The sequence below is a fragment of the Halichoerus grypus genome, chromosome 8 (assembly GCF_964656455.1).
Source record: "Halichoerus grypus chromosome 8, mHalGry1.hap1.1, whole genome shotgun sequence".
Lineage (NCBI taxonomy): Eukaryota > Metazoa > Chordata > Mammalia > Carnivora > Phocidae > Halichoerus > Halichoerus grypus.
In genome coordinates, this window is record NC_135719.1 from 62,581,595 (window position 1) to 62,593,763 (window position 12,169).

Genomic DNA, 12,169 nt, shown 5'->3' on the forward strand with positions numbered 1-12,169 from the left:
TTTTCACAAATGTGGGAGGGTTAGGAATGGGTAAAAACTAGTGCATTCATCATTTTAAACACTGAGGTCATTTTAGAATGCAGCTATGTACTTTATTTGAACCAAACCAAATCCTAATAATTACTGTCCATAGCCTCCCTCCTTTCTTTATCTCCTTCTCGAGTTCACAGTGTGGGTGTGCCAGAGTTGAGGCAGTCTAGCTGAGCAGTAGTTAGTGGAACCTAATAGGGCAAATTTCATTTGCTTTTAAGAACAATGGCATCTCTTATATATATAATAAATGATGTATGCTATATCTTATTTCACTGTAGAGTGACTATTTTTTACAGTTTTTGGTGGTTAATTGGTAGTTAATAAACTTCCTTTTTTCTCCCATCTGACTAAAATATGAGCTTAGATGAAATTTCAGCTTTTACTGATATTTTAGGAAATAAAATGCGTAAATCAAAGAATATACATAAACAGTTCATGAGAGCTGGTTATTTACCTAGTATTTATTTTAGAGTAATTTAATCAGACCAAAGTGGTACATTCAAAATGTGCAGGGCTCTGTGTTAATTTTAGAAGGTAAAAAGATGGGTTAGATATGCACAGTCCAGATTAATAGCTTTGAATACTATTTTTATTTAATTGAATAACTATTTGTATTAAGAATCTTTTGGTTGTGTCAGAAACCTAAATTTGTTTAGGCAAAAAGGAAATATATTTAGGAACATATCTCATTTCATGTATGACTGGATTCATGGGCAAACTATTTCATTAGGATGTGGCTTCTCTTTCGTTCATGTTGGCCTTACTCAGCCAGGTCCTCTTTACCTGGTGGCCCCTGAAAGCTTTAGACCTTTATTCTCCTGGCTTCAACCCCAACATTGAAAAGAGAGAGAGAAGGAGAGAGAAAGAGAATGAATCTTTTTTTTTTTTTTTTTTTTGGTTGTTAAAACCAATCTTGCAATTAGCTCTCACCGGACCATGCTGAGTTACATCACTATCCATAAACTAACCATGGTGGCTCAAGAATTTGTAGCAACAGTTGTCTTGACCTAGATTGCATGCCAAAATGTGGAGCCAGAATAGAATGAGTCTGCCAACATTGTATGTACTGACAGTAGAAGGGGTGAGATAGTTTCCTAAGGTATACTTGAAAAGAAATGGGCGCTGAACAGGCACGACAAAACAAAACAACAGAAATCCCACAGTTAATGTATACCTTACAATTTATTGAAAAGACTTTGGAATCCAAGATTTCTTACCCCCCGCCCCATGAATTTGCTTTTGGTTTCATTATGTAACTCTTTATGTCATTCCAGAATTTTGAGCTCATTTCTCTGATGGCTTTCTGTGTATAGTCAAAAGGCTCTTGCTCACAGAATTTTGTACCTGGAAGGAGCCTTTAGGATGGTTTAGTCCAGTCTCCTTTCTTCTGTTGATCAAGAAATGAAACCCAGAAAGGTTAAGTAATGTGTAAAGCTTTTACCATGAGTCAATGATAGAACTAGGACTAGAATCTAGCTTTTTTGCCACTCAGGCCAATGTTTTTATTGGTACCTCAGAGGATTTTGAATTTTTTTCTTAATGTTATATGGAAGCTATTTTATAAGATTGATTTAGTTTAGAGCTGTTTTTGTTGGGGCTTGATCTCCATACTGACCATTTCCACCCCACTCTTTCCTACCTGATGGCTCTGAAGCAGCTCCATATCTAACCCCATTTGAAAACCACCTTTCTCAATGTGGTTTTGATTTGAATTTCCCTGATGGCTAATGATGATGAACATTTTTTCACGTGTCTGTTAGCCATTTGTATGTCTTCTCTGGAGAAATGTCTGTTCATGTCTTCTGCCCATTTTTTGACTTGATTATTTGTTTTTTGGCTGTTGAGTTTGAGAAGTTCTTTATAGATCTTGGAAATCAGCGTTTTGTTTGTAGTGTCATTTGCAAATATCTTCTCCCATTCTGTGGGTTGCCTCTTTGTTTTGTTGACTGTTTCCTTTGCTGTGCAGAAGGTTTTTATCTTGATGAAGTCCCAAAAGTTCATTTTTGCTTTTGCTTCACTAGCCTTTGGAAATGTATCTTGAAAGAAGTTGCTGTGGCCGATGTCGAAGAGGTTACTACCTATGTTCTCCTCTAGGATTTTGATGGATTCCTGTCTCACATTGAGGTCTTACATTTTGAGTTTATCTTTGTGTATGGTGTTAGAGAATGGTCGAGTGTCATTCTTCTGCATGTGGCTGTCCAATTTTCCCAGCACCATTTATTGAAGAGACTGTCTTTTTTCCATTGCATATTTTTTCCTGCTTTGTCAAAGATTATTTGACCATAGAGTTGAGGGTCCATATCTGGGCTCTCTATTCTGTTCCATTGGTCTATATGTCTGTTTTTGTGCCAGTACCATGCTGTCTTGGTGATCACTGCTTTGTAATAGAGCTTGAAATCAGGCAACGTGATGCCCCCAGGTTTGTTTTTCTTTTTCAACATTTCCTTGGCAATTCGGGGTCTTTTCTGATTCCATACAAATTTTAGGATTGTTTGTTCCAGCACTTTGAAAAATGTCATTGAAATTTTGATCGGGATGGCACTGAAGGTATAGACTGCTCTGGGTAGCATAGACATTTTAACAATGTTTATTCTTCTGATCCATGAGCATGGGATGTTTTTCCAGCTTTCTGTGTCTTCTTCAATTTCTTTCATGAGTGTTCTGTAGTTCTTAGAGTATAGATCCTTTACGTCTTTGGTTGGGTTTATTCTGAGGTATCTTGTGGTTTTTGGTGCTTTGTAAATGGAATCGTTTCTCTAATTTCTCTTTCTACAGTTGCATTGTTAGTGTATAAGAAAGCAAATGATTTCTGTGCATTGATTTTGTATCTTGCCACATTACTGAATTACTGTATGAGTTCTAGTAATTTGGGGGTGGAGTCTTCTGGATTTTCCACATAAAGTATCATGTCATCTGCAAAGAGAGAGAGTTTGACTTCTTCTTTGCCAATTTGAATACCTTTTTTTTCTTTTTGTTGTCTGATTGCTGTTGCTAGGACTTCTTTTTTTTTAAATTTAATTTTATTATATTATGTTAGTCACCATGCATTACATCATTAGTTTTTGATGTAGTGTTCCATGATTCATTGTTGGCGTGTAACACCCAGTGCTCCATTCAGTATGTGCCCTCCTTAATACCCATCACCAGGCTAACCCATCCCCCCACCCTCCTCCCCTCTAAAACCCTCAGTTTGTTTCTCAGAGTCCATAGTCTCTCATGGTTCGTCTCCCCCTCCGATTTCCCCCCCTTCATTTTTTCCTTCCTGCTATCTTTTTTTTTTTTTTTTTTTTTAACATATAATGTATTATTTGTTTCAGAGGTACAGGTCTGTGATTCATCAGTCTTACACAATTCACAGCGCTTACCATAGCACATAACCTCCCCAGTGTCTATCACCCAGCCCCCCATCCTTCCCACCCCCGACCACTCCAGCAACCATCAGTTTGTTTCCTGCGATTAAGAGTCTCTTATGATTTTTCTCGCTCTCTGGTTTCATCTTGTTTCATTTTTTCCTCCCTTCCCCTGTGATACTCTGTCTTGTTTCTCAAATTCCTCATATCAGTGAGATCATATGATAATTGTCTTTCTCTGATTGACTTATTTCACTTAGCATAATACCCTCTAGTTCCCATCCATGTCGTTGCAAATGGCAGGATTTCATTTTTTTGATGGCTGCATAATATTCCATTGTGTGTGTGTGTGTGTGTGTGTGTGTGTGTGTGTGTGTGTGTGTGTGACATCTTCTTTATCCATTCATCTGTTGATGGACATCTTGGCTCTTTCCATAGTTTGGCTATTGTGGACATTGCTGCTATAAACATTGGGGTGCACGTACCCCTTTGGATCACTACATTTGTATCTTTGGGGTAAATACCCAGGAGTGCAATTCCTGGGTCATAGGGTAACTCTATTTTCAACTTTTTGAGGAACCTCCGTACTGTTTTCCAGAGTGGCTGCACCAGCTTGCATTCCCACCAACAGTATAGGGGGGTTCTCCTTTCTCCGCATCCCCGCCAACATCTGTCGTTTCCTGACTTGTTAATTTTAGCCATTCTGACTGGTGTGAGGTGGTATCTCATTGAGGTTTTGATTTGGATTTCCCTGATGCCGAGCGATGTTGAGCACTTTTTCATGTGTCTGTTGGCCGTTTGGATGTCTTCTTAGGAAAAATGTCTGTTCATGTCTTCTGCCCATTTCTTGATTGGATCATTTGTTCTTTGGGTGTTGAGTTTGATAAGTTCTTTATAGATTTTGGATACTAGCCCTTTATCTGATATGTCATTTGCAAATATCTTCTCCCATTCCGTTGGTTGTCTTTTGGTTTTGTTGATTGTTTGCTGTGCAAAAGCTTTTTATCTTGATGAAGTCCCAATAGTTCATTTTTGCCCTTGCTTCCCTTGCCTTTGGAGATGTTTCTAGGAAGAAGTTGCTGCGGCTGAGGTCAAAGAGGTTGCTGCCTGTGTTCTCCTTTAGGATTTTGATGGACTCCTGTCTCACATTTAGGTCTTTCATCCATTTGGAGTCTATTTTTGTGTGTGGTGTAAGGAAATAGTCCAATTTCATTCTTCTGCATGTGGCTGTCCAATTTTCCCAACACCATTTGTTGAAGAGACTTTTTTCCATTGGACATTCTTTCCTGCTTTGTCAAAGATTAGTTGACCATAGAGTTGAGGGTCTATTTCTGGGCTCTCTATTCTGTTCCATTGATCTATGTGTCTGTTTTTGTGCCAGTACCATACTGTCTTGATGATGACAGCTTTGTAATAGAGCTGGAAGTCCGAAATTGTGATGCCGCCAACTTTGCTTTTCTTTTTCAACATTCCTCTGGCTATTCGGGGTCTTTTCTAGTTCCATACAAATTTTAGGGTTATTTGTTCCAGCACTTTGAAAAAAGTTGATGGTATTTTGATAGGGATTGCATTAAATGTGTAGGTTGCTCTAGGTAGCATTGACATTTTCAAAATATTTGTTCTTCCAATCCATGAGCATGGAACGTTGTTCCATTTCTTTGTCTTCCTCAATTTCTTTCATGAGTATTTTATAGTTTTCTGAGCACAGATTCTTTGCCTCTTTGGTTAGATTTATTTCTAGGTACTTATGGTTTTGGGTGCAATTGTAAATGGGATCGAATCCTTAATTTCTCTTTCTTCTGTCTTATTGTTGGTGTATAAGAAAGCCACTGGTTTCTGTGCAGTGATTTCTGTATGCACTGAATTGCTGTATGAGTTCAAGTAATTTGGGGGTGGAGTCTTTTGGATTTTCCACATAAAGTATCATGTCATCTGTGAAGAGAGAGAGTTTGACTTCCTCTTTGCCAATTTGAATACCTTTTATTTCTTTTTGTTGTCTGATTGCTGTTGCTAGGACTTCTAGTACTATGTTGAACAATAGTGGCAAGAGTGGGCATCCTTGATGTGTTCCTGATCTTAAGGGAAAGGCTCTCATCTTTTCCCCATTGAGGGTGATATTTGCTGTGGGTTTTTCATAGATGGATTTTATGAACTTGAGGAATGTTCCCTCTATCCCTATACTCTGAAGAGTTTTAATCAGGAAAGGATGCTGTATTTTTTCAAATGCTTTTTCTGCATCAATTGAGAAGACCATATGGTTCTCCTCTCTCCTCTTATTAATGTGTTCTATCACATTGATTGATTTGCGAATGTTGAACCACTTGCATCCCGGAGATAAATCCCACTTGGTTGTGGTGCATGATCCTTTTAATGTATTTAATGTATTTTTGGATCCTATTAGCTAGGATTTTTTTGAGGGTTTTGGAATCCATATTCATCAGGGATATCGGTCTGAAATTCTCCTTTTTGATGGGGTCTTTGCCTGGTTTGGGGATTAAGGTAATGCTGGCCTCGTAGAATGAGTCTGGAAGCTTTCCTTCTGTTTCTGTTTTTGGAAACAGCTTCAGGAGAATAGGTATTATTTCTTCTTTGAATGTTTGGTAGAATTCCCTAGGGAATCCACATTGAGATACCACCTTACACCAGTTAGAATGGCAAAAATTGACAAGGCAAGAAACAACAAACGTTGGAGAGGTTGTAGAGAAAGGTTGTTACACTACTGGTGGGAATGTAAGTTAGTACAGCCACTTTGCAAAACAGTGTGGAGGTGCCTCAAAAAATTAAAAACAGAACTACCCTATGACCCAGCAATTGCACTACTGGGTATTTACCCCAAAGACAGATGTAGTGAAAAGAAGGGCCATATGCACCCCAATGTTCATAGCAGCAATGTCCACAATAGCCAAACTATGGAGAGAGCCGAAATGCCCTTCAACAGATGAATGGATAAAGAAGATGTGGTCCATATATACAATGGAATATTACTCAGCCATCAGAAAGGATAAATACCTAACTTTTACATCAACCTGGATGGGACTGGAGGAGATTATGCCCAGTGAAATAAGTCAAGCAGAGAAAGTCAATTATCATATGGTTTCACTTATTTGTGGAACATAAGGAATAGCATGGAGGACATTAGGAGAAGGAAGGGAAAATGAAGGGGGGGAATCAGAGGGGGGAGATGAACCATGAGAGACTATGGACTCTGAGAAACAAACTGAGGGTTTTAGAGGGGTGGGGGATTTGGGGGGATGGGTTATCTCGGTGATGGGTATTAGGGAGGGCACGTACTGCATGGAGCACTAGGTGTTATACGCAAACAATGAATCATGGAACACTACATCAAAAACTAATGATGTACTGTATGGTGACTAACATAACATAATAAAATAAAATAAAATAAAAAAACACACACGCCCACACAAAAAGCCCCAATAAAACATAAAAAAAAAAAGAAAACCACCTTTCTAAGAGAATCCTCTCAGCTGTCATTATGTCTCTCTCATGTGGGTGGTTTTGGAGTCAAATATATCTAGGTTCAAATTTTAGCAGTGTATGTTCTTGACCCAGTACAGTGACCTTTCAGTTACTTATTTACAAAATGGGAAAACGATACCTAGGGCTGCAGCATTTCCTGACTCCAGGGCACTATTCACAATGTATTCTATGTTGTGCACTGGGGGTGTTGTTTACGTGGAATACAAATCCTATGGGTGTGTGCAAGACAACTCTGGTACAGAATCTAACTCAATGAACTTTCTGAGGGTCCAATGACATAATATATGGGAAGTACTTGGCACAGTATTTGGTGCAAAGTAGATGCTCAAAGAATCTCTTTTGGAATTGGTGAGAAGTTAGTAAAATTGTTAAAAGTTGAGATGAGAAGCAGAGAAAAGGCAAGTGACATGTATCATTCTGGGGAAAGATTATCTGAAAGATTTCAAGAAGCTTACTTCTCAAGTTGGTATAAAATTTTTTTGTGTGTGTCAAATAGCCTGAAAATTGGTTCAGTGATACTTCTGTGTGTCTTATAAGTGAATGCAAATAATTATTGAAAGTTATTCTGCATTTGTACCAATAACTGAATATAATTCCATAACTTTCTGTGAGTGGTATATAATGACAAAATTTGGAAGACGTATTTCCTAACTTAAAAGACTTAAACTATGTGAAATGTTTGTTTTAGCTGATTCCAGAAATCTCCTCCTTGACCTGGTTTACCACCATTGTGCCTTTGGTCCTGGTGATAACTATGACAGCTGTCAAAGATGCCACAGATGACTATGTGAGTATTTGCTTTTGAGCATTTTTGAGGTTTTGATTTCAATTGTGACCTCTCAAAAATAAAAAATTGGGATCCATTTGGAATTTTTGAATGGAGCTCTTTTGGTCAGTATTATATAAAACTCTTTTGCTATTTGTTTAGTGACTAATACAGATGTCATAGAACCAGAGCCTGTTTATGTTAAAGGCAAGAGGGCTTGAATAATTAGACTTACTCCTTCATTTTATGGATGAGGAAACCAAAGTCTCTAAAGAACTAGTGATTTGCTAATGATCATACAACCAATTAGTGGTAAGAGCAGAATTAGAACACAAACTTGCTTCTACCCAGGGAAGTATTATTTATCCTATATCCTATGTGTTTCTCTAAGTTTTGGGAATTGGTAGATATTAGGTGCTCTCACATTCTATGCTCATTATACCAGGAGTTGCAAAATCAAATCACTTCAAAAGTCAGGCAACTAATGTAAATAAGTGAAGTATAAAACAATAGAGAATTTTGAAGTCTGCATAAACCAAGGGAGGTCATTAAAATGCAAAGATTTTAAAACACAGTCTTGCACAAACCAAACATTCTAAATTTATTTTTTAAAAATTATTTATTTATTTGAGAGAATGACTGAGAGACAGAGAGAAGGAGCAGAGGGAGGGGTAGAGGGCGAGGGAGACGCATACTCCCCACTGAGCAGGGAGCCAGACTGTGGGGCTCCATTCTGGGATTCCAGGATCGTGGCCTGAGCCGAAGGCAGACGCTTCATGGACTGAGCCATATTCTCACCCTGAGTGATTGCATGTGCCCTAGCCTCAATAATTGTCTATATGCCAGTGACTTATATATTTATATTCCTAACCTAAGCTTCTTCTGTGAACTCATACCCATATTTCCTGTTGTCTGTTTTTAACTTATCTATGTCTTTAAAGTGGGTGTCTTGTAGATAGCATATAACTAGGTAATGATTTTTTATACAATCTGAAAATCTCTTAATTGGAATGTTTAACCCATTTACATTTAATGTGAATATCATTATGATTAGGTTTAAACCTATCATCTTGTTACTGCTTTCTGTATGCCTCATTGGTTCATTGTTCCATTTTTCGTCTTTTAGACTGAGTATATTTGTGATTCCTTCTTTACTATTGGCTTTGTAGGCATATATACAGTGGTTGTTCTAGGGTTTAACTTATAGTCTACCTGAGCTGGTTTGGCTTTAGAACACTGGCCTTTATTCACACCCGTCTGTGCTAAGCTATATGGGGGATGCAAAAAAACCCCCAAAAAACCAAAAAAACAAAAAAAAAACCCACAAAAAATAAAAAGCAACACAGAACCTGAAGTTAAAAAAGCTTAAAATCCAGCAAGGGAAAATGAGACATGTACACGAATAACAATAATATGACATAAAAAAGTTAGGAATCATCATAAAAAAACAAAGCACCTTGGTTCTTTGTGGGAGGAAGATGCCCTTCAAAGGCTAGTTGGTAGTGGAGGTGGAGTGTGAATTAGGGATTAGGGAAGACTTCATGGAGGATGTGGGAACCCAGCCCTACTGAGAGTGGTTGAGTATGGGAAAGTGAGATGGGGAGATTTGTGCTTATCAAGTTGGTTCATATGATCCTTCCTCATAGTTGTTTTATGTATAAGTTTTTAAAAATTTTATTATGTTAATAACCATATATTACATCATCAGTTTTTTTAATCTTTTTTTATTATGTTATGTTAATCACCATACATTACATCATTAGTTTTTGATGTAGTGTTCCATGATTCATTGTTTGCATATAACACCCAGTGCTCCATTCAGTACATGCCCTCCTTAATACTCATCACCAGGCTAACCCATCCCCCCATCCCCCTCCCCTCTAGAACCCTCAGTTTGTTTCTCAGAGTCCATAGTCTCATGGTTCGTCTCCCCATCTGATTTGCCCCCCTTCATTTTACCATTCCTACTATCTTCTTTTTTTTTAACATGTAATGTATTTGTTTCAGAGGTACAGGTCTGTGATTCAACAGTCTTACACACTTCACAGCACTCACCATAGCACATACCTTCCCCAATGTCTATCCCCCAGCCACCCCATCCCTCCCACCCCCCATCACTCCAGCAACCCTCAGTTTGTTTCCTGAGATTAAGAGTTCCTCATATCAGTGAGATCATATGATACATGTCTTTCTCTGATTGACTTATTTCACTCAGCATAATACCCTCCAGTTCCATCCACGTCATTGCAAATGGCAAGATTTCATTCCTTTTGATGGCTGCATAATATTCCATTGTATATATATACACCACATCTTCTTTATCCATTCATCTGTCGATGGACATCTTGGCTCTTTCCATAGTTTGGCTATTGTGGACATTGCTGCTATAAACATCGGGGTGCACGTACCCCTTTGGATCTTATGGATAATTTTTTGATAAATCAACAGTTTGATGTGACTCATTTGAAAATTATCCATGTATATAATGTATTTGTCTTCATATATCATGTTTCTGTAGGATACATAAGATATGACTCTCTTCATTTTTAATGAAGTGCCTCATGTATTTCATGGTTCATATTGTGACTATAACCTTTGAGGCAGGATTTTTTTTTTTCTTTTTTGAGGCAGGATTTTTAACTAACACACAGAACCTGTTCATACTAATGAATCATGTCACTTAAAAGTGGTCAGCTTGGAATTTATTCATTCCTGTGAGATTGCCATTGTTCACAGTACTTTGGAGCTCCTCATATAGAATTGCCTTCATGGTCAGTGTACAAGGTACAGAAGAAAGCCAATCTTGTAATTTTGTGTTCACCCAGCTTTGGAAACAAATGCCATTTCCCAGCCCCTAAAAAACATATTTACCCTACCTGCTTTATTTTCTTTTTAAAGATTTTATTTATTTGACAGAGAGAGAGAGAGTACAAGCAGGAGGAGCGGCAGGCAGAGAGAGAGGGAGAAGCAGGCTCCCTGCTGAGCAGGGAGCCTGATGTGGGGCTCCATCCCAGGACCCTGGGATCATGACCCGAGCTGAAGGCAGACGCTTAACCATCTGAGCCACCCAGGCACCCTACCCTACCTGCTTTCTAGGAGAAGCTTTTGTATATTTCCAAACATAAGACATCCCTTCATGTCTTTCCTAAGGGTAAATAGCTCCATCTTCAAAGAATGAGAGGATATTCCAAAGAATGCTCCAAGTAATTCTAGGAGAAGAAATTTTAACAATGATTTCCGTAATGACAACTTTGGAGTAAATGTGTGTCTTTTCCACAATATCTGATCTTTCAGGGAAATAGTACTTATTTAGATGCTTGAGTTTCTACATATTGGCTTTAAATGTCTTATTTGTTATAGTCACACTTCATAGTAGAGTAAAATGGTAGAATAGAAAGAACATGGGCTTTGAAGAGAGACACCTTACCCTACTATGTTCTAACAGTATGATATGAGTGAAACCACTTCTCTGAACGCTTCCTTGTCTGTATCATGTGGCTAATGACACCCCAACTGTTGGAAGGACAAAATGAGATGCTATGTGTAAAGCACTTTGCACAGAGCCTGTCTGGTATACAATCAGTGCTAGTCCTCTGCTCCCTTCCTGTCCTGGGTGGTTCTTCTCTAAGCCTTCATATCTGTTTCTAAAGTAGAAATTGTCAAGAAGAGTCAGCCTGGGCATGAGACTACCATTTCCACTCCTACCAGATTCTGTTCCAATACCAGCACTTCTTGGCAAAGCCTGGGCTGAAGTGAAAGTGGTTTATTTTGAGGCCCAGAGAATAAACTGCTCAGCTTTCAAAGAGTGAACTGATAGGTCCTTTTCTGTGATTCCCAGCCAGTCAGTTTAGGGGATTATTTTCTGGTTAGATACAGATGTGACTAAATACTAAGTCTCCTTTTTGTCTCTACCGCAGTTAATTCTTGAATATGCTTTTATTTTTGTGATAATGTGTATGGGTTCAATAACCAGATATATTTATCAGTCAGGGTCTTGGCAGGAAAGTGATGTCACCCTGAAATGAGTAAGGTTGAAGAAAGATTAATAATGAATGCACTATTTACAAAAGGGCAAAAGAAAAGTTGTCAAAGAAAAGCACATAGTTTAGCAACACAGATGGCCATACTGCTTCTCTGTCTGAAGGGGCAAAGAGAGGAAGCAGTTACCTGTATCTGACTTCTGCTCATGACAGCTGGGGCTGCCTTCAAGCTAATTTAGCTTGAAGGAAGCCAGGGGGGAAAAATAGCCCAGTTCACTCTCCTCTGGCTACTTTGATCTTCTGCCACAACCAACTATTGGCCAAAGCAAACCAGGAGCCAGAGGGTAAGGACCTTATAGGTCAGCTTCCCATAACAATGGTAGAGTGGAGAAGATGGGATGTGGATATAGAGGAGCAAACACAGAATATCCAACACCCTCATCAAAGCTATACTCAGACAAAATAATATTTCTATTCTATTGGGAAGGAGAAGTTTGCATGCCAATGATGGGCTGACTTAATTTAGTCCTCTACTGATATTA

The 12,169-nt window shown here is 38.4% G+C and overlaps 1 protein-coding gene across 4 annotated transcripts in view; it reads left to right on the forward strand.

Moving 5' to 3' along the window:
• The window catches only part of ATP8B4 (ATPase phospholipid transporting 8B4 (putative)), a 263,861-nt gene that overhangs the window by 83,050 nt on the left and 168,642 nt on the right, over nucleotides 1-12,169 (forward strand). For all 4 annotated transcript variants that reach the window (XM_078079369.1, XM_078079372.1, XM_036101921.2 and 1 more), the window contains exon 5: nucleotides 7,570-7,668. In XM_078079369.1, coding sequence (XP_077935495.1) covers nucleotides 7,570-7,668 — 99 coding nt within the window. The remainder of the gene's footprint in view (nucleotides 1-7,569; nucleotides 7,669-12,169) is intronic.